This window comes from Bos javanicus, chromosome X (genome assembly GCF_032452875.1).
Source record: "Bos javanicus breed banteng chromosome X, ARS-OSU_banteng_1.0, whole genome shotgun sequence".
Taxonomy (NCBI): Eukaryota; Metazoa; Chordata; class Mammalia; order Artiodactyla; family Bovidae; genus Bos; species Bos javanicus.
Window position 1 is genome coordinate 88,968,191 of NC_083897.1, and position 27,268 is coordinate 88,995,458.

The 27,268-nt window shown below is 44.1% G+C and overlaps 1 protein-coding gene across 6 annotated transcripts; it reads left to right on the forward strand.

Annotated features, from left to right (window-relative positions):
* Positions 1-12,732: 12,732 nt before the first annotated feature.
* On the forward strand, positions 12,733-26,912 carry RBM3 (RNA binding motif protein 3). 6 transcript variants are annotated; one of them, XM_061409991.1, is made up of 7 exons: positions 12,733-12,864; positions 13,425-13,544; positions 13,780-13,886; positions 14,527-14,632; positions 14,736-14,841; positions 15,233-15,299; positions 15,781-15,958. In XM_061409991.1, exons 2-6 carry the CDS (start codon positions 13,442-13,444, stop codon positions 15,291-15,293), a joined length of 483 nt encoding a protein of 160 aa, XP_061265975.1. In that variant the 5' UTR covers positions 12,733-12,864; positions 13,425-13,441; the 3' UTR covers positions 15,294-15,299; positions 15,781-15,958. The 6 variants fall into 6 exon arrangements, with proteins under 6 accessions (XP_061265975.1, XP_061265978.1, XP_061265980.1 ...); XM_061409994.1 differs by lacking the exon at positions 15,781-15,958 and adding an exon at positions 26,795-26,912 and having other exon boundaries at positions 12,756-12,864; XM_061409996.1 differs by lacking the exon at positions 15,781-15,958 and adding an exon at positions 26,795-26,912 and having other exon boundaries at positions 12,756-12,864; positions 15,236-15,299.
* Positions 26,913-27,268: the final 356 nt, after the last annotated feature.

The window sequence follows — 27,268 nt, forward strand, 5'->3', positions numbered from 1 at the left end:
GTCACTGTGGTCTGTGTATTTCTCTGCCTTCTCCCTGGTTTTTGTTATAAATGGAATCCCCAGGGCCTCTTTACCTGCTGGAGCTGAAACACTGCCCATTTCAAGTGAAGGGTGGCTCCCACTTCCCTGGTGACAGGAGAATGGATACTGATAAATCAATTCTAGAAGGTGAGCCCAGGTCAAACACCACTTGAGGAGGCCTGAAGCTATTTTGTGGTACATCTGTCTGCCTGTGAGCGTCTGGATGATGTCTGTAAATACATGTTTTTAGGACAGTCCCCTGAATGAGGGATGGGTGGGAGAGTTCCTGACTCAGAAAGGGCAAGATTCCTTACAAAGACTGGGAAGTATGGGCTACTTAGAATCATTGGATGAGCTACCTCTAGCATTGCACATGTCACCATTTCTAAGATCCAGACCCTTCCCTGTAAGTCTTATGCATGAATGCTAGTGGTCCTGGCAGGGGTCTAAGGTTCCTATTCTTGCCACATGCTTTGGGGACAGCCTTGCCATGCCTAGGGCTCTAAGCACTAAACTGGGTTTCCAGCTCATGGATACCTTAACCATTTCAGCAATGGAAACCATATATTTGTCTTCTCTATCCCATTACTGTGGACAAAAATATCAAGCTCTAATAAAGCTGAGGCCCTAAAAGAAGTCACCTACATATGTGGAGGATAATGATCCAAAAAAGGGCCTTTTTTTCCACTTACCTTCTCAGAGGCTGAGTGCCGTCCCTGCACTGAGGACATGGCAGGTGGTGAGTGAAATAACGGGTCCTTCAAGTTGTAGCCTCACTGTGCTGGATTCTGGCCAGAAGTTGCTGTGCTAGGCAATGCAGGCAGGTGGGCATCAGGGCAGCCATTCTCTTATCTGTCTCTCCCAACAATGACATATAAAGCTAGGGATAACTTAAAAGGCTCCTATCACCCCCCCACCCCCCCAGTATTGGAGAGTAAGCTAACCACCCTTCTCAGATGAGAGCTCAGTCACTGGAGGTGCAGGGTCAAGACCATTCTGTGCCTAGGATCTCCAAGACTGTAGGTCTAACAAGTGAAAATAAGGGGCTCAGGCACCCTGGCCCGAGGGGCCATCCAAGATATGGGGGAATCTGGCCGCCTTTGTCAGTAACTGGCTGACACCCTCTGGGTGTATTCCATGATCAGTGAGCTTAGCTATTTGAAAGGTCAACCAAGTCAATTCTGTATATGGCAGCTTGGGACCTCTGAACACCAGAGAAGTCCTTTCTGTGAACATGAGGCTCAGATACCCTAAAGGACAGAAATCTCTTATTAGTTTCCAAAGTTATTTGGGACTCCTGATTTCCTGCCAAGGTGGCAGACAGCACAAGCCACTGATCCCCTTGCCCAGAAACTTCTCTGGAGAAACTACAGAGGGAAATATGAGTTCTAGAAACTGCATCACAGTGGTGAAGACCCATGGGGAGTTGGAAGGTGGTTGTTAACTGGCCTGAGTTTTGAGTGGTGGATGGCTGGAGGCAGCAAATACAGGAGAGGTTGGAGATTTAAGTTCTGGCTGTTACCTCTCCCCCACGTTGCCTTGTCTGCCCCCTCACTGCAGAAATCATCCAAACCACTGGTCCAGGTGTCTGGGGGGAGGGCTGGTATCAGGGTGTCAAGAACCCTGCTGAGAAGAGGAAATGAGCAGCCAGAGCAGTGATTACTCCTCCACTGTCCCCCTCCAGACACAAAGGCTGGTGGTACCACTTGGGAAATGACCCCCCCTCTTAGGGTTTAAAGATGAAACTCTACCAGCAGAATTGTCAGGTAATGTGATCATAGATGCAAGTGAGAGCTCTGCTTGCATGGTGCTGGGACTGTCCACCATCTGGCCCATCTCCCTCCACATCCTTTTATCCCTTGGACTCCAAGTGATTAACCAGAGTCAAGTCTGGCTTTCAGCATTCCCTCAGTACAGTTACCAGCCAGAACAGCTGCCACGTCAGGGTAATGTATACACCAGAGCAGTATAACTACATCCAGTGAAAAATAAACTGGACATATTAGTTATCTATGGGCTTCCCAGGTGGCACAGTGGTAAAGAATCTGCCTGCCAATGCAGGAGACGAGGGTTTGATTCCTGGGTCAGGAAGATCACCTGGAGAAGGAAATGGCAACCCAGTCCAGTATTCTTGCCTGGAAAATTCTATGGGAGAGCCTAGTAGACTACAGTCCATAGGGTCACAAAGAGTCGAATGTGACTGAGCATACATGCACCTTAGTTACCTATTGCTGTATAACAAATCACTGCCAAACTTAGCTTAAAACAACAAATATTTATTTTCTCAGTTTCCGAGGGTCAGGAATCTGGGAACAGCTTAGCCATGTAGTTTTGGCTCAGGGTCTCTTCTGAGGTTTTGGTCACGTTCAGCCAGGATTGCAGTTAGCTGAAGGGATGACTTGGCTGAAGGACCCACTTCTAATATGGCCTACACAGAGCTGTTAGTGGGAGGTTTCCCCACATGAGCCTCTCCAATCAGGCTTCTCAGGACATGTGGTCCCAGAAGACAGGCAAGAGATTGTGACCGTGACAGAACTGCAATGTCTATTATAACTTAAGCTCTGAAATGGCATACAACTTGTATTTTCTTGGTCACATAGGCCAACCCTAGTACAACATGGAGGAGAACCACACAGGATGTAAGTAACAGGAGGCAGAGATCATTGGGGGCTATGTCAGAAGACTGGCTACCACGTGGGGTGATACACAATATCTGAAGCAGAAGTACTGGGACATACAGATGAAGACTTTTAAATAACTAAAGTAAGAAAAAAATAGAAAACAGGAACAAGAAATATAAAAAGGACTCAAAATATTAGGTATGGGTATGATAGAAAAAAAGAAATAGAAAAATAACTATAAATGGAGAAGATGAAATGAACTATCTTTTAACAATACAAAAAATATTTAGAACACAGGGACCCTCAATGGATTTTTTAAAAGTTTCAACAGTATACACACACAAAGTTTAGGGATGTTGATGAGAATGAAAGTATGAAGAAAAAGTAGAGTAATAAAAGCTCAAAGAAAGCTGGGATAGACATCCTAAAGCTAACAAAATTTCAGATCATGAAAGACAAAGAAGGATATATACTTATTGGCAAAGAATATATATGTCTACCATAAACACATTCTCGTAAGGAGACCTGAACAATACTTTTTTTTTTGCAGGACAAACAGGAGAATTCTCATTTTTCCTTAAAGATACAGTAGAAGTTTTATAATTCAGTATGATTAGACATGATTTATAATTTTAACATTAAAAAAATGACAACAGAAACAAATAACTAGTACAAATTATAAAACAAATAGAGCAAAGAGAAACTACCTTTCTGATCGAAACGTACCACAGGTATACTTCCTTAGAAAACTTTCTAAGATTTCTAAGCTAAAACTTCTTAGAAAGGGATCGGAGGAAAGCCTTTAATCTCAAGTATTTAAACTATTCCTGTATCCACTAAATGCTTTCACCAACTTGTTAATCAAGTGCTTCCTAAATTTAGGAACCAGTGACCAAGTGGCCTGAAATAAGTCTTAATCTTATCTTTCCAGCTACAAATTATTACTACTTCAAGAAAACAAAATATTTTCTAAGCAACGTTAAGTTTTCTAAAAACTTCAATTACCTTTTCTGGCTCAGTACCTGACTGAAATGTTCAAATGTTCATATTGCACACAAAAAAATTTGAGCAGCATACTATATGAGTGTGAGAAGCTGATGACTATTAAGATTGAGGAAACTCCCTAATGAGTCACATTTACATGATTTAAATATATACTTTCTATATCTTTAATTAATATAAGTAAAAAGGTAATCTTTAGAACAGCACAGAAATACAAATGCATTAGTTTTATAAAATATATTCAACCCCTTATATGTGCAACAATCTTTTAATTTTGGAGCTGCCACACAAGGGAGCTAGTTTCTTCTTCATATGAAAGCAGGAAGTCATGTGTACAAAGTTATTTATGTGAGAAGAATAAAGAAACACATTCCTTTTCTTTGTCCTTGACAAATATTTATGGAATGTTGGGAATTATGAAAAAACAATTCCAATGTTATGAAGCCCAAAGGCTTGGAATGAAAAAACTCCTGGTGACACATTGCGCTACGTGGAACGACAATCTTCTTCTAGAAACCAGGGCTGCGTTCTCTCTCTTGTTTAGAGGATACCACAGAACTGGGTGCGCAGACTGAATGCTGTGCCATCTCTGGCCACACAGTCAGAGCACGCCAGTGTCGATACCATCTCCAGAGTCCCAACCAACTCCCCAATAGAATAACAGGCCACATTCATCGGCTACCATCCTAACAGGCTACTTTCCAAAACTGCTGAAGCAGATAATAGTTCAAGGGTTCAGGATTAGTCCACTGGCTCCTCCCAGAGCTGGGTATTCCTAAACTCATCACCCCGCCTTAGGGAAAATGGCCACTGGCTTGAACTTCCACTAAACCAAACCAAAATTTGCCTGCCAGGGAGACAAAGCTTCATTTTACAGCTTGTAACTAGCAGATGAAAAATCAAACTTCTTCATTAAAGAACTCATATCCTTTAGCATATTAAATACTGCTCCCAGAATACTTTCATGCAGACTTTAAGAACCTGTCTCTCGGCTTTGCAACAATAAATGTCTCATCTCTCCCTTCAAAGTTTGTTTCCTCCTTGCCTTTCTAAGTAAATTATCCTTAAAAAAAATTCAATGCTTAATATAGGACTCAGAAAGCAAGATGAAGTTGAGGAGATCAGGTTATACACTCTAGTCTGCTGCCCAAGGATATGCTGTGTTTCTTAATGCAAAAAGTGGAAGAGAATTGTTTTAGGGTTGGAGGGCTGGCAAATCACTAACGGATTTCGGGATAGACTATTCATCCTGGTTACAAGATCCAATGCAAATGCAAAATAACCACAAGCCACACTTCGACAGGCAACTTCTCCTATTCATTAGCCTGGAACACTTGGGCCAGCTTTAGCCCTCTTTCCCTTACCTATGTCATCGTCATTACAGTGCCTAGTAGCAATTAAAGCCAGCCAAGGACTTTTTCCAAACACTATCTTTAAGTCATCTGGACAGCAGAGAAGTGTCCACCAAGCTGTGGATGCAGTCTGTGTGCCTGGCGCACTCTGAAAAAGCCTGGCTGACCCTAGCTTCCTCAGGCCTACTTAAACACACTCAGTTCTCAGATGAAAGCACTGTGTGGCCAAGCAAAGAACATATCTTTACCAGTGAGATGTCCACAGACGGCCACATCCATGCCGGCTGCTATGGCTCACAGAGCCAGTGACTGGCGGAAGCTACTGTTTCCAGGCTGCCACTGGGTGGAGCCCAGACTCCAAACCTGAAGCACATAGGCCCCCAGGACCAGGGGCCAGGCTTCCTGCCTCTCTCTGTGCTGGCTGCCCCGGGCCCCCGCCAACAATGTGACAGCCTGCACTCCCTGAAGACCCCCATACCTCCTAGAACCTGAAAGAATAAATATAGTTATGGTCTTCTGACCATCTCTATGACAGAAGTTCTATCTTCTGAAATACTCATTTTATGTTGCTGCTGCTGCTAAGTCGCTTCAGTCGTGTCTGACTCTGTGCAACCCCACAGACAGCAGCCCACCAGGCTCCTCCATCCATGGGATTTTCCAGGCAAGAGTAGCTGGAGTGGGTTGCCGTTGCCTTCTCCAATGCATGAAAGTGAAAAGTGAAAGTGAAGTCACTCAGTCGTGTCCGACTCTTCGTGACCCTCATGGACTGCAGCCTACCAGGCTCCTCCATCCATGGGATTTTCCAGGCAAGAGTACTGGAGTCGGTTGCCATTGCCTTCTCCTTGAACAATACATTTTTAAGCTTGGCATATAATTTCAAGTATATGACACACATTCCTATATAATCCTTCACTTAACAAATGGAGAAGACTCCTTTTATGCTTACAATTAATTACAAAAATGGACCCTGTGAGGGCACAATGAAATCCTCAATGAATTCAAAAGTATCAATATTAAACACGTTCTCTGAACACAATGCAATAAAATTAGCAGTGTACTAAGGTGCTTCAGTCATGTCTGACTCTGTGCAATCCTATGGACCATAGCCTGCCAGGCTCCTCTTTCCATAGGATTCTCCAAGCAAGAATACTGGACTGGGTTGCCATGCCCTCCTCCAGAAGATCCTCCTGACCCAGGGATCCAACCTCAGTCTCCTGTGTTCCCTGCATTGGCAAGCGGCTTCTTTACCACTAGTGCTATCTAGGAAGCCCTAAAATTAGCAATAATGAAAAGCTATTTCTTGCACACACACAAAAAAGGCTCTAGGAGTTCTCTGGTAGTTGTTAAGATTCTGGGCTTTCACTACCATGGACCAGGTTCAGTCCCTGGTAGGGGAACTGAGATCCCACATGGCCTGGCCAAAAAAAAAAAAGACTCCCATTTTTGGAAACTACTAAATAACCCCTGGGTGAAAGAAGAAATCATAAGGGAACTTTAGAAATATTTAGAACTTAATAATAAAAACACTACATGCAAAATTTCTGGGACACAGCAAAATCAGTTATTAAAAGAAAACATACAGCTTTAAGTACATTCATCAGGAGAGAATAAAGGTTGAAAAATAAATCATCTAAGCATTCAAATAAAAAAGATGGAGAAAGAGCAGAGGAACAAACCCATGACTCCATGACTCATGAAGGAAATATTGTAAGGAAGGAAATAAATGCCAAAGATAGTTTTTAAAGTAGTGATGCTGCTGCTGCTGCTAAGTCACTTCAGTCGTGTCCGACTCTGTGCGACCCCATAGATGGCAGCCCACCAGGCTCCCCTGTCCCTGGGATTCTCCAGGCAAGAACACTGGAGTGGGTTGCCATTTCCTTCTCCAATGCATGAAAGGGAAAAGTGAAAGTGAAGTCGCTCAATCGTGTCCAACCCTCAGCGACCCCATGGACTGCAGCCTTCCAGGCTCCTCCGTCCATGGGATTTTCCAGGCAAGAGTACTGGAGTGGGCTGCCATTGCCTTCTCTGAAAGTAATGATAAAGAATAGCAGAATTAAAAACTGGTTCTTTGAAAATATTGATAGGCTTCTGCCAAGACTGCTTTAAAAGAATGCAAAATACAGAAAAAAGGGAAACTGGACACAAAAAGGCTAAGTATGGTATGTAAAACCTAGATGAAAGGCTTAAGTTTCTGGAAAAATTAAAATGTGCTCAAATTGATGCAAAAAGAAATTGAAAACTTGTAACAAGTTTTAAGACAGATTGAAATGATACAGACACTCTATCTCACTGTAACAAATGCTTCAAGCACAGACCCAGATGGTTTTACAGATACAGTTTATCAAACTTTCAAGGAACTGTTAATTCCCAAATATACAAATTGTTCCAGAAAATAGGAAAAAAGCAAAAGCTGTTCAGCTCATTTTTTGAGGCTAGTATAGTCTTCATTCTAAAACCAGATAAAGAAGATACAACACAATAAAGTTACAGACCTATTTCATTTATGAATATAGATGTAAAAATTGTAGTAAAATATTAGCTACCTGAGTTCAACAGTGTATGTTTTTTTAAAAAGTCATAACTAGGGCTTATCCAGGCAGCTTCCCTGGTGGCTCAGATAGTAAAGAATCCGCCTGCAATGCAGGAGACCTGGGTTTGATTCCTGGGTCAGAAAGATCCCCTGGAGAAGGGAATGGCTACCCACTCCAGTATTCTTGCCTGGAGAATAGAATGGGAAAGACTAGAAATCTCTTCAAGAACAAGGGAACATTTCATGCAAAGCTGGGCACAATAAAGACATTTCATGCTCTTTGCTGGGAAGATTTTATGATGTGTCAACTATGTATTGATGTCAAATTACTCCCAAACTTAAAACAATAGACATTATCTAAGTTTCAGTGGGCAAGAATTCTGGGAGTGGCTTAGCCGTGTTATGGCCTTGAATTTCTCATGAGGCTGCAGTCAGGATGTGGAAGGCGGCTGCAGTTATCTGAAGGCTTGACTCCACTTCCAAGAAGGCCCGCTCACATAGCTGTTAGCAGGAGGCCTCAGTTCCTCCATAGGGCTGCTGCCTGATCTACCAGATACCATCCCACAGAGAAAGCAGTCTGTGTGAGAGCAGGAAGCCTAAGTGCCTTTTATGACCTAGTCTTGGAAGTGACATGCTCATTCTGTGCAGTACAAGTGACTCACTAAGTCCAGCCCACCCTCAAGGGCAAGGGAACTAGGCTCCAACTTCTGATGGGGGCACTATCATAGAGTTTATGACCATATCTTAAAACCTCCACAGCTAATATATTATTTTGCCCCAAATCTATTACTACAGTGTATTCCCAACAAAACTTCCATTCGTTTCTGTTTGTTTTTGACTGTGTGGTGCAACTTGTGTGATCTTAGTTCCCCGACCAGGGATCAAACCTGGGCCCCATGAATGAAAGCGTAGAGTCTTAACCAATGGACTGCCAGGGAATTATCACAGATGGATCTTAAAAACATAATGCTGGTTGAAAAAGAAAGTTTTAAAAAATAACACTACCATTTACTTTAATCAAAAATATACACAAAATACCAATTTTATATGAAATCATACCAAGAGATACACATAAAACTCAATAACATAGTTAACCGTGGGAATGAAAGAATGATAGTCGGGTGCAGGAATAAAAGAATAAGTAAAACAAGAGACTGCATAGAACAACTATGATGATGTGTCACAAACTGTAGAATGTGATCAGAGCTCAGACACTTTGAGAGGTAAATAAGTACCTCTCTTTTGCATGGAGGCTCAGATTCTCAGAGGGCTAAAACTAGTACATATGTGGACAATGTGAAATCTCTTCATGTCTATCCTAGGCGTAGGAAGTCTGGATATGGCAAAAGTCAGACAAGTCCATTTTGTGGATGCAGGGGCTTCCCTAGTGGCTCAGACAGGAAAGAGTCTGCTTACAATGTGGGAGACCCGGGCTTGATCCCTGGATCAGGAAGATACCCTGGAAAATGGAATGGCAGGGCAGTGGGGCTGATCTCAAAAATATATCTATAATTTTGGGGGTCAGTTTCTGCCTTGGCAATAGGTCATCTTCATCAGCATTATCTACTATGAGACAGTAGAGCCCGGATGCCAGTCATTGCCTCATCTGTGATTTCCTACGGAAGTTTGTCTTGGTGAAATCTCCCCAAGAAACAGGAATTATAGTAGGCAGGATCTACTGCAGAAAACCCCTGAGTCCTTTGGCTGTGGTTTCTTAATGGATCTGAGGTAGGCATGATAGACTTTAGATGGGCTGAGCCATAAGACATTTCAGCTCTTCCCATTCTTTTGCAACAAGCTTCACATCCCCTCCTGCTCCTTGCTCAACCAATCAGTGAAAGCTGTAACTATGTGCCTGGTTTCTGCCCATACTGGTCATGAGTTTTTCTCCTCCTGCCCTGTGTATGGATGCTCATCTCTGAAACTATTGTCTGAGGAAGTGTTGTGAACCACCTCTGCTCTCCCCAACTCTTAATACAGGCACCTCTAATTTTAATTGTGCTTTGCTTTATTGTGCTTTACAGATATCATGAGTCTTTTTCTTTTTTCAATTCTTTTCCACTATAGTTTGTTGTGCCTAGTCATTCAGTCGTGTCTGACTCTTTGCAACCCCATGGACTGGGGCCCACCAGGTTCTTCTGTCCATCGGGACTCTCCAGGGAAGAATACTGGAGTGGGTTGACATGCCCTCCTCCAGGGTGTCTTCCCAACCCAGGGATGGAATCCATGTCTCATGCATTGCAGGCAGATTCTTTACTGTCTGAACCACCAGGGAAGCCCCAAAATAGTGAAGTGGGTAGCTTATCCCTTCTCCAGGGGATCTTCTCAACCAAGGAATTGAACCAGCATCTCCTGCTTTGCAGGTGGATTCTTTACCAGCCAACTTACCAGGGAAGTGTTGCAAACCACTTCTGACTTCCCCTAACTCTTAGTACAGGCATCCCTCATTTTAATTGTGCTTTACAGATATTGTGAGTTTTTTCTTTATTCAATTCATTTCCATTATAGTTTATTACAAAATATTGAATATAGTTCCTTGTGCTATATAGTAGGTCGTTGTTGTTTATCTATTTTATGTGTGGTAATGTGCATCTGTTAATCCCATACTCCCAAATAACCCCTCCTACTTTGGTAGCTATTAAGTTTGTTTTCTCTGTCTATGAGTCTCCTTCTGTATCATGGGTTTTGTTTTTTCTTTTTAACAAATTGAAGGTTTGTGGGCAACTCAGCATTCAGCAAGTCTGTTGGCACCATTTTTGCAATAGCATTTGCTCACTGCCTATCTCTGTGTTACATTACAGTAATTTTTGCAATATTTCAAACTTTTTCATTATTATTGTATTTGTTATGATGATCTATGATCAGTGATCTTTGATGTTACCAATAATCCGTGACTCTAGGATGTCAAGCTTAAATGACAAATGTATGTTCAAACTGCCCTATTTTCTGTCCCTCTCCCTCTCCTCAGGCCTCTCTTTCCCTGAGACATAATAATATTGAAATTATGCCACTTGATAAACTTACAATTGCCTCAAAATGTTCAAGTGACAGGAAGAGTCTCTCACTTCAAATAAAAATCTAGAAATGATTACACTTAGTGAGGAAGGCACATCAGGAGTTGAGGCAGGCTGAAATCCAGATCTCTTGTAACCAGTTACTGAAGTTGTGAATGCAAAGGGACAGTTCTTGAAAGAAATTAAAAGTGATGCTCCAGTGAACACATAAATGATAAGAAAGAGAAACAGCCTGACTGCTGATATGGAGAAGGTTTTAGTGGTTTGGATAGAGGATCAAACCACCCACGACATTCCCTTAAGCCAAAGCTTAAACCAGAGCAAGGCCGTAACTCTCTTCAGTCCTGTTAAGCCTGAGAGAGGTGAAGGAAGCTGCAGAAGAAAAGTCTGAATCTAGCAGAGGTTGGATCATGAGTGTTAACAAACATAAAAGCGCAAGTTGAAGTAACAAGTGCTAATGTAGAAGTGGCAGCAACTTATCCAGATCTAGTTAAAATAATAAAGGTGGCTACACCAAACAACAGATTTCCACTGTAGATGCAACAGCTTTATATCGAAAGAAGATGCCACCTAGTACTTTCATAGCTAGAGAATTCAATGACTGACTTGAAAGTTTCTAAGGACAAGCTGGCTCTCTTTTAGGGGCTAATGCAACTGGTAACTTTAAGAAAGAAGACAATGCTCATTGAGCACTCTGAAAAATCCCAGGGCTCTTAGGAATTAGGGTAAATCTATTCTAACTGTCCTCTGTAAGGGGGCTTCCCTGGTGCCTCAGACAGTAAAGAATCTGCCTACAGTGCAAGAGACCTGGGTTCAACGCATAGGTTGAGAAGATCCCCTGGAGAAGGTAATGACAACCCACTCCAGTATTCTTGACTGGAGAATCCCATGGACAGAGGATCCTGGCAGGCTAGTCCATCAGATTGCAAAGAGTCAGACACAACTGAGAGACTAGTAACACTTTCACTTTTTCACCATACTGTATCCCAAAAGTTAACAGATCTAGTCTGTATTTGGGGTGCTGATCCTTAACAGGCTGGACGAGTCCATTCTATGGATGACATATTTCAAGTCTCTGAGGGCAACTAACCCATTCTTCCTTGATGGGGAGCTCAGAAACAAAAAGTCTGTCAAATCCATTCATTGTAAAGGTAGCTCAGGCACTCAGAAGGCGGACAAGAACAATTGTGGGCAGTGGACTCAGACAATCTGTCCTTTACTTATTGTGTCCTCTGCGTGGATCAAGGGTTCAGCAACTCTGAGTGACAGCAGAAATCATTCTGTTGGATTGGGATTTACTCCTTTTGAAGACTGAAGCATTCTCTTTTATAGAAGGCACCTCAGGTGGTTTGTTGGTGGGGAATTCGAGAAACTGGCTTCAGGAAGCTGTCAGGTAAGGATAAGGGCTGAGGTTACAAATGAGAAGAAATGATGCCAGGGAGAAGAGTTGCATAACAGGTGGCTAGATGTTGGGCACAGAGGAGGAAATGAAGGGATCCGGGTCAGGGGCTAAGAAACGAAGGAATGTCTGATGTTAAGGACTGTGAATGGTGATGACGTCAGGGTCAGTGGGGAGATAAAACATTGGGCCCTTGAGGGGGTATGAGCTCGGAGGACTAGAAGGTGAAAGGGTATCAGAGGACAGTAATTATGTCCTCAAGGAACCTAGAGAAAGACGTCCGAATCAATGAGGGAAATGAAATCAAGGGTGGTAAGGGTGATGTCAGAGACGGAAACGGGTGTGAGCGTGTAAGGGATGAAGATGGCTGGGCAGATGCTGATGTTGCTGCTGCTGCTAAGTCGCTTCAGTCTTGTCCGACTCTGTGCGACCCCATAGAAGGCAGCCCACCAGGCTTCCCCGTCCCTGGGATTCTCCAGGCAAGAACACTGGAGTGGGTTGCCATTTCCTTCTCCAATGCATGAAAGGGAAAAGTGAAAGTGAAGTCGTTCAGTCGTGTCCGACTCTGTGCGACCCCATAGACAGCAGCCCACCAGGCTTCTCCGTCCATGGGATTTTCCAGGCAAGAGTACTGGAATGGGGTGCCATTGCCTTCTCCGAGATGCTGATGTTAGGTTGCATCAACATCACAAACCTCCAGTCCTTTTCCGGAATCGTGCTCAGCTCCCCGCTCCCTTCAAGCAGTTATCCCTTCCTCCCGCTCCGCCTCACTGACCTTAGCCAATGAGCGCGCACGGCGGCACGCGTGGCGGAAGTTCCGTGACGTGTACACTCTGTGCCCTTTATTAGCGTGTTGCCGCGCGGCAACCTCCCCAGTCTCGGCTCGTTCGTGGTGGCTCTCTTCTGAGTTATTGTTAGTTTGCAGGTAAGTAGCATATATTTTGCGGAGCGGCTGTTACTCGTCTCACTGACGTTTGATGCGCCGGTTGAGAGCGAGGTGCGCGAATGAGAAGTAACGGCCTCTGACACATAGGCTTGGGCTTCACTGGATCGGGTGGGTTCCGTGCTTGGAGGTGACACTTTTTGGTTGGTGTGAGGCTGGCGCGCTATATTTGAGTGCAGGAAACGCCGAGAAGGGCTGGCGGCGTGGGTGGCAGCCGTGATCGTGCGACGGCGGAGGCGGATGGGGGGAGGGGGCTCTTTTTGCATGTGACCGCCGCCATCTTGTTCAAGGTTGTTCTGGGCATGCGCAGGTGTACAAAATGACGGGCGTTGGGTAGTGGATATTGTGTGGGCACCGACTCCAGAGGTTTCTGTCTTTTTCGTCTTTGTCTGTGCTTGGTTACCCCGGTTTTTGTTGTTGTTGTTGTTTTTTGCTTGTTTTGTCTCCTCTCTGTTCTCTCTTCCTTCATCCTTTCTCACTTCTCCAGCCTCTTCTTTCTCCCATCTCCACAGTTTCTCCTATTCTCCATATCCTCAATACAGGACTTGAATTTACTGCCATGTCTTCTGAAGAAGGGAAGCTCTTCGTGGGAGGGCTCAACTTCAACACTGATGAGCGGGCTCTGGAAGACCACTTCAGCAGCTTTGGACCTATTTCTGAGGGTGAGAAATGGGCCAGGTGCGTGATGGGGGGATTGTGGAAGAAAGTCTGGGTCCCATGCATTTCAGGAAACAGGAGAGAAAGGTTAGAACCCCAGGCCTTACCCTTTTCCTGCCTTTGTTCCTAGGCCTAAGACTGAGAACCCAATAAGTTTCCATTGAGTTTTAGTGGAAGGAGGGTCCATTCTTAACACCGTTTACTACTTGTCCTCTTAGCTCTTTCCCCTGTCTTTCCCAGTGGTGGTCGTCAAGGACCGGGAGACTCAGCGATCCCGGGGTTTTGGCTTCATCACCTTCACCAATCCGGAGCATGCCTCAAATGCCATGAGAGCCATGAATGGAGAGGTGAGGTCTCCTACCTGCATAGGGGCCCTGCGTCCATCTGTCACTTGGACCATTCTGTTTTTCCCTCTGTGTCTGCTTGGGGCAGCGCGGCCACCAAGCCCCGCAGTGCCCACTCACAGGAGCGTGACTGCCTTCTGTTCTAGGGGGTGGAGGGCAGCGGCAGACAGAGCCGGGCTGCCTGGGAGGCGACGACTGGTCCTGCATGAGGCCGAGAAGCCACCTGTGGATGGTTGACCTGCTCTGGGCTTAGGTAGTAGAGTCTGCAGACCTGCGGGCCTGGCCCGGAGAGGACCTCGTGAGTCTTCTGGGATGGACTCTGAAGCCTCAGACCAAGAGAGGTGTCTGTCTAGCCCTAATAGTCGGGCAGCTTAGAGGAGTGGGGAGGAGAATTCAACCTGAGTTCGGTCAAGATGTAAGTAGTAGCAGGGGAAACATGGTGGATTCAGGTAATTTTGTGGGATTCTGTAGCTCCAGATAAAACCATTTGGGTCAAAGGAGCTTGTTCTGGAATATGGCACCCAGAACCTGGTGCCCAGCAGGAATTTCTGGGCTCTTTTGCCCACTTGCCCAGCCCACTCCTATTTCACCCCTGCCCTGTTTGACCACCAACCCATCCACCCTTGTGTCTCCCCACACCTAGTCTCTGGATGGTCGTCAGATCCGTGTAGACCACGCTGGCAAGTCAGCCCGGGGATCACGAGGGGGTGCCTTTGGGGGCTATGAACGTGGTCGTGGCTACCCTAGAGGTAAGTTTATTGGTAAGTTTGATCATGGGGTATGGAGGAGAGTTGCCTGTTAGCAGTCTAGGTCTAGACAATTGCCATTCAAAATATTTCTTCCCTATTGTAGGTGGTGGGGACCAGGGCTATGGAAGTGGCAGGTATGACAATCGACCTGGAGCATATGGATTCGGATACGGATATGGATATGGAAGGTCCAGAGACTATGGTGGCAGGTGGGTAACCAACAGGTTAGGGTACGCTGGTGCTTCTTCCCTCTCACTAAGAACTCATCTTAGGGATTTATCTGGTGGTCCAGTGGCTAAGACTCTGTACTCCCAATGCAGGGGGCCTGGGATCAATCCCTGGTCAGGGCAGTAGACCCTACATGAAGTATAACGTTGGTAAATAATTTGTTAGGTCATGTAATTGCAATGTGCAATAGATGGCGACATTTGTTTATTGTACTGTCTTGATTATGTATGGTGGTAATATTTAATATGCTATATTATATACCATATGACTGAGTTTTACTTGATATTCATGTTTAACTTATCATGGTGTTTAGTAATACTGCAGAATATATAATACGTTGCTGTGATACTACTACATATGTTTTTTTCCCAGAAGCCAGGGTGGTTATGACCGCTACTCAGGGGGAAATTACAGGGACAATTATGACAACTGAGATGAGGTATGTGCACCTAATGTAAGTGAGACTTCTGTGTTGCCATTTAAGAGACCTCTGTCCACCAGTCTTACCCTGTCGCTCTCACCTTTCCTCCTGTATGTGCATACCTCAACAGGCCCACCTGACAACCATTCCTAGGCCTCTCCCTTTCAGGTGCCTGTTAAGGCTAGTCTGCTTTGATGGAAGTAGGGGTTGGGGGACCACCTGTCTTGTCTATAATCATCTCCTGTTGAGCATGTAAGAGATGGAGGGGTTTCCAGCCTTTCAGCATCCTCGTCAACCCTGGGAATTAAGCATGTTAGCTTATTCCCCGGAGAAGGCAATGGCAACCCACTCCAGTACTCTTGCCTGGAAAATCCCATGGACGGAGGAGCCTGGTAGGCTGCAGTCCATGGGGTCGCACAGAGTCCGACACGACTGAAGTGACTTAGCAGTAGCAGTGTATTCCCAACATCACAATTCTCCCCCTTCTTACTGTTCTCAGAAACACAAGGAATAATCTGATCCAGGACCAGGACCACCTCTCCAAATGACTGTATTTATAAAGACTTTTGGAGCTGCACTGAAACATCTGTAATAGTTAAACCAACCTGGTTTTCTTTTCTTTTTTTTTTTTGAGTTGAGTTCCCAAGGTACCTTATTAAAGATCTTTCAGAAAGCTCCATGTTTGTTTTGTTTGTTTTAAAATTCTTCTCCCATTTAAAGACAAAGTCTGAAGATATTTGTAGAGTCTGAGTATTTCTTCCTTTTTTACCAGTTTTTTTTTTTTTTTTTTTAGTTCCAGCTCTTAGGGTTTTCTGCCAAGAAATGTTTGGCCAGATTCTTTTACTAATATGTATCTAGAAACATTTTAAAAACCTGTACACAATGTTGAATCCTGATTAGGAAGCAGTTTCCAACTGTAAGAATAAAGAGCATGATAACTTATAGGTGTTTTTTACTCAAGATTTCTGCCTTGATTATATAGAACTTTCTAAGAAATACTTGTGTATGTCATTTTTTTTAAACTGGAAGAAAAAAATTCTGTTGTTTCATGTAGTGTTTAGGATGTCCTTCACTGAGTTGATTAAAAAGATGAAAACTGAAAACAAATTGATATTGAAGTGCTTTTTTCTTGCTCAAATTAAGGTATAGAGGCTTACTACAAGTTAAAAATAGGGGAAGGCCAAGAGGGAGATTTTGAGAAAAGGATACAGTTAGGTGGGCAGGGACTGCCAGAAGGGTAGAGACCTTGAGTTCAAAGTTTGGTTGGGTTTGGGATTGCTTTGGGTATACATACATCAGGCCTGTGGGAAGGGTGGGGAATCTCAGCGAAATTCCCTTGTGGCTGGAATTGGGTTTCCTGACGTGGTCTCTTGGTCCCATTGTGATGATCTCAGTGTCAGCTTTGGGAAGGCTGCTGGAGTTTTGATCTTCATGTCTCCTCCGAGCATCTTAGGTGCCTTCCTTAGAAGATTGTACTGAGAATGTAAGCATCTGGGGCGGGGGGGAATGGGAGACTAAATCCTGTCATAAATAGTGGTGCCAACTGCTCCTGAAATAATAGGGGTGGACACAGGTATAATAAACTCATCTTGGTGTGAGATAGGACAAGCCTGATTTGAAAACAGGATTCTAGGAGCACAGCCTCTGGATTCGGATTCCAGGGTTCAAACCCAGGCTGTGCTGCTTTCCACGTATTTCAGTGGTGTTGATAAACAGCAATCCAAGCTGACACCACATGGGTCACTGTACTGTGAAAGTTGCAGTACTGATGACCTGTCTGTTCTGCCTCCCAGCTAGCTGGGACAGTGCCTAGGACCATTTCTCTCAGCCGTGGATTTGCTTTGTTGGGTGGATGGAGACTTGGGAACTTCTGAGACCTGTCTGGACCAGATAAAGGGGCCTTACAGCCACTCCTTACCAGTTGAGTACTAGGCATTCTGTGCTGGGCTCCAGGGAGTTAAGGCAGTGGAATCTGGCAGGAGGCCCACTGTTATTGCCTAGGGTGGGGAACACTTCTGCACCTTATGTCTCAGGAAGTACAGTGTCTTCCCAATGTGGCCTGAGATAGGGTCTGGTAACCACAAAGTTTCTACAACAAAATGATCCCCTAAGTGACATAAAAACTATAAATAACCTTTCCTGAGGTGCTGTGTAGGAGTGTTGGACTTCCCAGGTGGCCCTGGGTTGGGAAGATCCCCTTGAGGAAATGGCTACCCACTCCAGTATTGCCTGGAGAATCATGGACGGAGGAGTCTGGCGGGCTATAGTCCATAGGGTTGCAAAGAACCAGACACAACTGAGCACACACTTGCAGTAATCCAGTCTTGCCCAGCTCTGGTTTACTTGCTCTAAGGAAAGGGGCCTAGGAGACAGTTTTCTTTGACACTGCATCACTCATCAATACAGTTTATAGATGGGAGACTCAAAACCCTTATTAAATGCTTATTAGTCCTCTTCATTCTGACCAGAATCTCACTAGTGTGCATGTTTCCCAAGAACCCACTGAGACTTGAACTCATATTTAAAGGTGCTTTGAGAACCTGTGTCCCCAAACCTGTGAAGACCAGACCCTTGGTCTACAAGTATTTATTTTCAAGCCCTGGATCTTGCCTACCCTCCCCACAAATTTGACAGAAACATTTTCATAGACATCCCACCCCCTGCCCATTTTGAAGTCCAGAAGAAATCCCAAACCTTTTCCTCTCTAACCCCACATGGAAGTCACTGACCCTGTTTCCTAGCTTAGTTTTATGTGCCTCAGGTTCTATGTCTGCAAAGTGGGAATAATACTATCGACCTCACTGAGTGGTACTGGAGGTGACATACTTAGAGAAGGGTAGGTCTGTGCTAATAACCCTACACCTTCCCTACATTCTGGTTTTGGGGGTGTAAGAAACTCAAAACACCTTTTTCAGGGACTTCCCTGGTGGTCCAGAGGCTAAGACTCCTGGGGCCTGTGTTCCATCCCTAGTCAGTTCAGTTCATTCCTGTCCAACTCTTTGCAACCCCATGGACTTCAGAACACCAGGCTTCCCTGTCCATCACCAACTCCCAGAGTCTACTCAAACTCATGTCCATTGACTCGGTAATGCCATCCAACCATCTTATCCACTGTCATCCCCTTCTCCTGCCCTCAATCTTTCCAGCATGAGGATCTTTTCAAATGAGTCAGCTCTTTGCATCATGTAGCTGAAGTATTGGAGTCAGCTTCAGCATCAGTCCTTCCAATGAACACCCAGGACTGATCTCCTTTAGGATGGACTGGTTGGATCTCCTTGCAGTCCAAGGGACTCTCAAGAGTCTTCTTCAACACCACAGTTCAAAAGCATCAACTCTTTGGTGCTCAGTTTCTTTATAGTCCAACTCTCACATCCATGCATGACCACTGGAAAAACCATAGCTTTGACTAGATGGACCTTCGTTGGCAAAGTAATGTCTCTCCTTTTTAATATGCTGTCTAGGTTGGTCATAACTTTCCTTCCAAGGAGTAAGCGTCTTTTAATTTCATGGCTGCAGTCACTATCTGCAGTGATTTTGGAGCCCCCCAAAATAAAAGCCTGCCACTGTCTCCCCATCTATTAGCCATGAAGTAATGAGACCAGATGCCATGATTTTAGTTTTCTGAATGTTGTGCTTTACGCCAACTTTTTCCCTCTCCTCTTTCACTTTCATCAAGAGGCTCTTTAGTTCTTCGATTTCTGCCATAGGATGGTGTCATCTGCGTATCTGAGGTTATTGGTATTTTTCCTGGCAATCTTGTGCTTGCTTGTGCTTCATCCAGCCCAGAGTTTCTCATGATGTACTCTGCATATAAGGTAAATAAGCAGGGTGACAATATACAGCCTTGACATAGTCCTTTCCTGATTTGGAACCAGTCTGTTGTTCCATGTCCAGTTCTAACTGTTGCTTCCTGACCTGCATACAGATTTCTCAAGAGGCAGGTCAGGTGGTCTGATATTCCCATCTCTTTCAGAATTTTCACAGTTTGTTGTGATCCACACAGTCAAAGGCTTTGGCATAGTCAATAAAGCAGAAATAGATATTTTTCTGGAACTCTCTTGCTTTTTCCATGATCCAGCAGATGTTGGCAATTTGATCTCTGTTTCCTCTGCCTTTTCTAAAACCAGCTTGAACATCTGGAAGTTCATGGTTCACATATTGTTGAAGCCTGGCTTGGAAAATTTTGAGCATTACTAGCGTGTGAGACGGAGAAGGCAATGGCACCCCACTCCAGCCTGGAAAAATCCCATGGATGGAGGAGCCTGGTGGGCTGCAGTCCATGGGATCGCTAAGAGTCGGACACGACTGAGTGACTTCACTTTCACTTTTTACTTTCATGCACTGGAGAAGGAAATGGCAACCCACTCCAGTATTCTTGCCTGGAGAATCCCAGGGACGGCGGAGCCTGGTGGGCTGCCGTCTATGGGGTCGCACAGAGTCGGACACGACTAAAGTGACTTAGCAGCAGCAGCAGCGTGTGAGATGAGGGCAAGTGTGCAGTAGTTTGAACATTCTTTGGCATTGCCTTTCTTTGGGATTGGAATGAAAACTGACCTTTTCCAGTCCTGTGGCCACTGTTGAATTTTCCAAATTTGCTGGCATACTGAGTGCAGCACTTTCACAGCATCATCTTTTAGGATTTGAAATAGCTCAACTGGAATTCCATCACCTCCACTAGCTTTGTTCATAGTGATGCATCCTAAGGCCCACTTGACTTCACATTCCAGGATGTCTGGCTCTAGGTGAGTTACACCAATGTAACTAGATTGTATTCTAGATTACACCAATGAAGATCTTTTTTGTAGTTCTGTGTATTCTTGCCACCTGTTCTTAATATCTTCTGCTTCTGTTAGGTCCATACCATTTCTGCCCTTTACTGAGCCCATCTTTGCATGAAATGTTCCCTTGGTATCTCTAATTTTCTTGAAGAGATCTCTAGTCTTTCCCATTCTATTGTTTTCCTCTATTTCTTTGCACTGATCACTGAAGAAGTCTTTCTTATCTCTCCTTGCTATTCTTTGGAGCTCTGCATTCAAATGGGTATATCTCACATGCTGCAACTAAAGATTCCACATGCTGCAAGTAAGACCTGGCGCAGTCAAATAATTTTTAAAAGGTTTTTAAAATAAGTTGCTGTAAATACTTAAGGTATGTTAGAAAGCATATTGAGTAGATAACTGGGCAGTGTTCCTCCCTCCTGCTTTTAGAGACAAAACATGCACAGTTCCTGCATATCTGCATTCCTCTTCTACCTCCTGCACTTCTCCAGGCTAATGAGCCATGATCCCTTATAATCAAAATGCACAGAGATCTGAAAAACCAGAAGCTTTTTTTCTCAAGATTTGTGACAAGACCTGAAGGTTTTCATAATCTTTGTTTTTCCCATTCAGTGTGAATATGCATACAATATACTGCAGAAATACTAGCTTTTGGTTATGGAGAACTACACTAGAGTCTATGGGATGTGGATTTTAATAACATATAATGAAAGCACAAAGTTAAGGCTTATAAATTGAAAACAGTCTGTAGCATGTTCTGCATAAAGATTTCTAATATGCTGTTCTAAATTCAATTTTAAGCTTCCTTAAAGTAAAACTCAGGAAGTTTTCTTTATTCTTTCTACTTAATAGTTGTTCAAGCACAGAACTTGTAGTCTCTATTTTAAACTTTGCATTTAAAAAGTACACTTTGCATTTAAAAAGTACATTTTGGAGAGGAGGGAATACAGTCCAGCCATTTGTCTTATTTAAGTGGAAGAAAGTTTTAATGAATTAAATGTGCAAAATACCCTGATGTTTCCTAGTTGTATTTTAACAAAGACTGTTGGCTTCAAACCACTCAAATGCTTATGGAACCTTCAGTTTAGAAAATGCAGTGTGTTTAAAATTGTGGAAACTGGGTGATAGGTACGTGGAAGTACATTAAATCAATGCACTGTGAGTTTGAGATTTTCCATAATAAAAAGTTCAAAAGAAAACTGGTGTGGTTTGTAAGACCTTCACATTGATGTGGGAAGTGGATGACTTTTAGTCAGCTATTTTCTGTTGGCCTGCTCTGTTCCCCAAACCCTTCTGAATAGTTACAGTCATCTCTATTCCAAGGGCCTCAAGAAACCCTGAAATGCTAGCTTCTATTTCTTTACATCTGACATTAATATTTTCCAGATACTGGTCCTAGGGAGTTCCCTGGCATTCCAGTGGTTAGGACTCTGCACTTCCACTGCAGGGGGCACGAATTTGATCCCTCATTGGAGAACTAAGATCCTGCATGCCATGCAGCACAGCCAAAAAACAAAAGCAAAAAACACAAGATACTGGTCCTAGAACCCCTTCCTGCTCCCCTTCCCCAATCCCAGCTCTCAGGACCCCTCTGGCTTCTCCAGGTAGGTGGACCATTCCTTTGCCTAGCACCACAGGTTCTTCCTGCCTTCTTTCAAAACCCAGGACCTCTTAGAAACCTGTCTTCTCAGTGGTAAGATGGGGATTATCCCCAATGAATGAGTCCAGACATGGGAAACACCTACCAGTGTCTGGTAGTTAGGTATAGTCAGTAAATTTTGGCAAGTGTTTATTATGTGTGCCAGATACTAATTGTAGGAACACAGCAAGAGCTGTGACAAATTTCTTTGCTTAGGAATCATATTAGGGCCTATGGATAATAAAGTAATAAATTGGTATGCGATGTAGTGTTAGAAAGTGGCTAGTGTTGAGAATAAAGCAGAGGGAATGAAGAGTGATGGGGTCTTACACAAGATGTTTTAGGGAAGGTGACTCAGAGGAAGTGACCTTACACTAGAGACAAAATTGGAGAATGGTAGAGGAATGGTTCTGCATGGCACTCTGACTGCATAGCACGTCTCCACATAGGCCACGTAGGCAAGCTCATCTAAGTATTGGCAGAACGCCCTGTGATCCTTGGAACACAGAGCACAAGAGGCTACAAGGCCATTTCTCACTAACCTCCCTGTCTACCAAGGAGGCTGCCATGAGACGGTTTCTCCTCTTCCAAGGTTCTGAAGAGGTATGAGGCTTTCTGTTCTTTCTCTCCCCTGATTTAAGGTTATAGAACTGCTTAGCATGCACCAACTGCTTGGCGCCACAGTGTCCTACCACTCATGTTGCAGTCATGCCCCTTTTTTGTTTCTGTGTTACCCTGTACAAGGGACATGAGCTGGCATCTGTGGCTCTTCTCGCTTCTGTTATCTATGTAAGTAGCAAACATCTGAATTGAATGAGGACACATTTCCTTACCAGCCAAATATCTCAGCCTTGCCTTTTCTTGGCATCTGGAAGAGAGGAATTAGAGGCAGAAGAAAAAGCAAGCACACACAAAGGCCCTGAGATGCGAGCTTGCTTGGTGTGTGTGAGGAACAGCAAGAATGTCAATGCAGCTGTAACAGAGTGAGCAAGGGGGCAAGTGGCAGGAGGTGAATTCTGAGAGGTGATGGAGCCTGGCCCTGTAGGGCCGCCTTGGCCACAGGGATGCCTGACTTTTTCTCTGAGAGAGATGGAGCATGGGTCTGAGCAGAGCAGGGCCGTGGGCTGCCTTGGATTGTAACAGGATCCTCTGACTACTGGGAGGACAGGCTTGGGGAAGAGAGCAAGGGCAGAAGCAGTGAGGAGGCCACCACAGTAGTCCAAGCCAGCAATGGTGGTGGCAGCAGTGGACGTGGAGAGGAGAGGTTAGAGTCTGGATATGTTTTGAAGGTAGAACTGACAGAACTTGCTGAGAGATCAAACAAAGGGGATGGGATGAGAGAAAGCAGTTGTTATGAATCCACACTGGAGGACGTCACACAAAGTAACTTGGGAATTGGTGTTAGTGTAGTGGTTAAGAGCAAAGATTGTGAAGCCAGGTGGCCAGGGTGTAAATCAAACTCCATCGCTTACTGGCTATGCTGTCTTGGGCAGGTTCCTGATCCGTGACATGTGATAATAATAGTACCAACTTCAGAGGGTTGTTGTATAAAATATTTGAAACAGTGTCTGGCATAAAGTGCTTGCTATCATTAATATTCACGTAGGATGAGTAGAAATGTTTGCATGCACAGAAGAGAGTGTTCTAGATCTCAGGAACAATTTGTACAATTTTAAATTGAGAAAGCAAGTGTAACTGGAGCATAACCAGATAAGAGTGAGAGAAACACAGGATGAAGTTGGGGAGGAGGCCTAAGAGGTCAGCTTCTCACAGCAGTTGGAAGCTGTTGTAGATTTCATGGCTGACCTACCAGTGCAGAAGATCAGAAGAGAGACAGGAGTAGAAACTGATTTGGGACTCGATATGGGGGTGGGGGTAGGGGGACATACAGAGAAGTAGAGAGGGATGGGATGCTGTTGTCAACTCTGCTGGCTGGTTACCAGGGGGGTAGTGCTTTCTGGTATCCTGGATAAGAAACTTAGTCCAGTTCTACTTCCTGCCTGCTTCCAAATGCTAGCTCTAATGTTTTCTACATCTGTGGCCATGGGCAGTAAACCCATCCAAGGGTTCACTTTCCTCATCTTCAAAGGGGGGCCAAATGTTGCACCTCATTAGGGCTGTTGTGACAGTTCTGTAAGATGGATGTTGTAAGAGCTTGGTAAATGCAGGCTGTCACCAAAACCAAGCAAGAATAGCTTAATATTTGAAAAGCAACCAGATGTAGGTCAGTGTATTAACAGAAAAAAAGTGGGACAAATCAATGGCTGTGCCCATGTAGCTCTATCACCTGAGATTGAGGTACCAAATCCAGGGTCCAGGCTTGCTCAGGCTCCAGTCTGGCCCTGAATCACCACTGGGTAAAGGGAATTGAGATCTTAAGAGCATAGTGACTCCAGTTCTAGCCCCGTAAAGTGATTTCTCCTCTAAATCAGTCACTGTCTGGCCTCACTGGCTTTATCCACACATTTGTTGTCTAGAGCTTCATGTATCTGGCTGCTTTTTCATTCAGGTTTCAGCTTAACTTTTTTGGTCATTTTATTTTTTAAATTTTATTGAAGTGTAGTTGATTTACAGTGTTGTGACCAGCTTAAATTTATTTCTCACTCCTTCCTCCTTCCCCCACCGCTCAGCAATGCTAACCAAAAGTGAAAAGTGAAGTTGCTCAGTTGTGTCTGACTCTTTGCGACCCCATGGACTGTAGCCTACCAGGCTCCTCTGTCCATGGGATTCTCCAGGCAAGTATACTGGAGTGGGTTGCCATTTCCTTCTCCAGGAGATCTTCCTGACCCAGGGATTGAACCCAGGTCTCCAGCATTTTAGACAGACACTTTACCATCTGAGCCACCAGGGAAGCACTAACCAAACTACTATTTTAATGATAGTAAAAAACAGTTTGAAAAATGATCTTATTTATCACTTATCTTTCTAGCTAGAATGGCAGCTCCACGAGAGTAGAGCCCAGTTATCTGAGTTACTGCTATTTTTCCAGTGGCTGGCACCTAGTAGGGGCTTGATAATTATTTGTTGGAAAGCTGGCTATTGCAACTTGCTGGAGGCTGCTCAAGTGGTCTGTGAGACTTTTCCCAAGTATAGCAATCTGGTTTCTGACTCAGGCATTGGGGAGTTATCACCATTAAGACTTTGGCGATTGTGAGAACTTTGGCTTCAGAGGCAAATATTTTCCCATCAGGAAATGGTCAAATTTAAATTATGATCTTGTGTCCCAACCCCTACTTGTCCAATTTAGGAAGAAACCTCAGGGATGAGATAAGAGAATAAGAACTTGGGGTCTACATGTTACACGTCATCTCCATGGTCTTCCTATTTCATTCTCTGGCTTTGATTCTCAGCACACTCTTGTCACCCCCCAGCCATCTAGGCTTTCCCTCAAATCATGCTTCTGTTAGTTCCTGAGGATGAGGCCCAACTTCAGGTTTCATCTCAGCCTGTGTAATGAGAAGCCGGCACAACCAGTGTGGTCCAGTGCTCGTCTTTGCAGTTATAAACTCTGGGGGCCAAATAGGCAGGAGGCACATGAAGAAAGGAGTCCAAAAAAGACATGGCCCCTGCTTGTTTCTGCCATTACTTAGGTTACTATTGTGATGTGGTATTACCTTCAAATGGTCTGGCTTACCTGTCTTTTCTGTCCAACTGTTTTTGTTTATTCTTTCAGCTAGGACCCTCAACTGTCACTCTGACACTGAAATAGCCCCAGATTCTGTTAGAGTGGGTGGGACTTGTGGTCCACCCTGGACTTGAGCTTTTTTAAATGCCATGATTGTAACCAAGGTCACTCACAACCTCCAGGAGCTGCTCCTGGTGACTTGATACCCCCGGCCCTAGATCATTCTTTCCTTACCCACTGACCTGCCTGCCATTCATGTACATAAATTCTGCCCCTTTCTCTCCAAGCTCCCAACAAACTGAAAGTGCCTTCTATCACCAGCTTGTTGTTCAAAACCCATTTTAAAAATTTATTTATTTATGGCTGTGTTGGGTCTTCGTTGCTGAACAGGCTTTCTCTAGTTGTGGCAAGTGGGGGCTACTATTTGCAGTGTGTGGGCTTCTGACTGTGGTGGCTTCTCTTGTGGAGCTCAGGCTCTAGGGCATGTGGGCTCAGCAATTGTGGCACATGGGCTTATTTGCTCCGCAGCACATGGAATCTTCCCAGACGAGGGATCAAATCCATGTCCCCTGCATTGACAGGTAGATTCTTATCCACTATACCACCAGGGAAGCCTCTCAAAACCAATTTTTAATCTAGTGCATGCATGCCCAGTCACTTCAGTCGTGTCTGACTCTGCAACCCTATGGATTGTAGCCCACCAGGCTCCTCTGTCCATGCAATTTTCCAGGCAAGAATACTGGAGTGGGTTGCCATGCCCTCCTCCAGGGGATCCTCCCCACTCAGGGATTGAACTCACTCCTCCTGTGTCGCAGCCAGATTCTTTACTGCTGAGCCACCAGTGAAGCCCCTTTTTATCTAGTATTAGTGTGTAAATGTTTAAAAACAAAAATTGAAAAAATGAAGAGCAGATAAATGCAAGAGGTAATCATGGTCATTCTAATTCTTATTATTTTTGCATCAGATTTACCTCTGGCAGATGGATCTGTTTATTGGGAAAAGTTAAACAACTAACAGTAGTCAACATTTAGTGGATATATTCTCTATTCCAGATGCTTATCTAAGCTTTACAAATATTAACTCATTTAGTCCTCTCACTAACTCTATGAGGCAGTTTTTATTTTCAGATAAGGAGACTGAGTCACAAAGAGGTTAAGCCCAAGACCACATAGTTGTCAGAGACTGTGGCAGTGGCCAGGTTGTAGTGCCTTCTGAAAAGTACTGTACTACTTCCTGGAATGACAGCAAATGTTCTCACAACAGGTGTCCTTATAAACATGTTTTACACATAAATAGCTAATTTATAACAACCCTGTCATTAGGTGGTTTTATCTAGTATCACGAATGAAGTTCTAAAATAATTTTTGAAATTTTAACATGAATTGTAAAAACAACAAGAACAAAACAATTCTGGCAGGGAGACAGTAGATCTCCTTGCTATCCCTGACTCTCCTGTGATTTCTTCCCACAGTGTTTCTATGGAAGCTGAATGGTGGGATGAAGGTGTGGAGTGCTGTCTAGGGAGGGTCAAGGAGAACAGGAAAGGTATTGGTTGTATCATTCATTATGGCAAAAAAAAAAAAAAAGAACTGGCAATTACAGTTGTTCATCAGGGGTGTCTGTGGGGGATGGGTTCCAGGACCTGCCATGGATAATAAAATCCACAGATGCTCAAGTCCCATAATTGGTCCTCTGTATCCACAGTTATGCATCTATTGATTCAACCAAGCACAAATGACGTAATACTGTAATATTTCTTGAAAAAAAAATCTACATATAAGGGGGCCCACACAGTTCAAACCTGTTTTGTTCAAAGGCCAACTGTAAACCCAATGCTGGCCACAAATAGTGGTCTGGTGCAACAAAATGTCACCCTTGGGCTTTGGGTTTCCTTGGCTGTAAAATAGGGATAGTAAAGGGACCCAAAACATTCAGTTATTAGGAT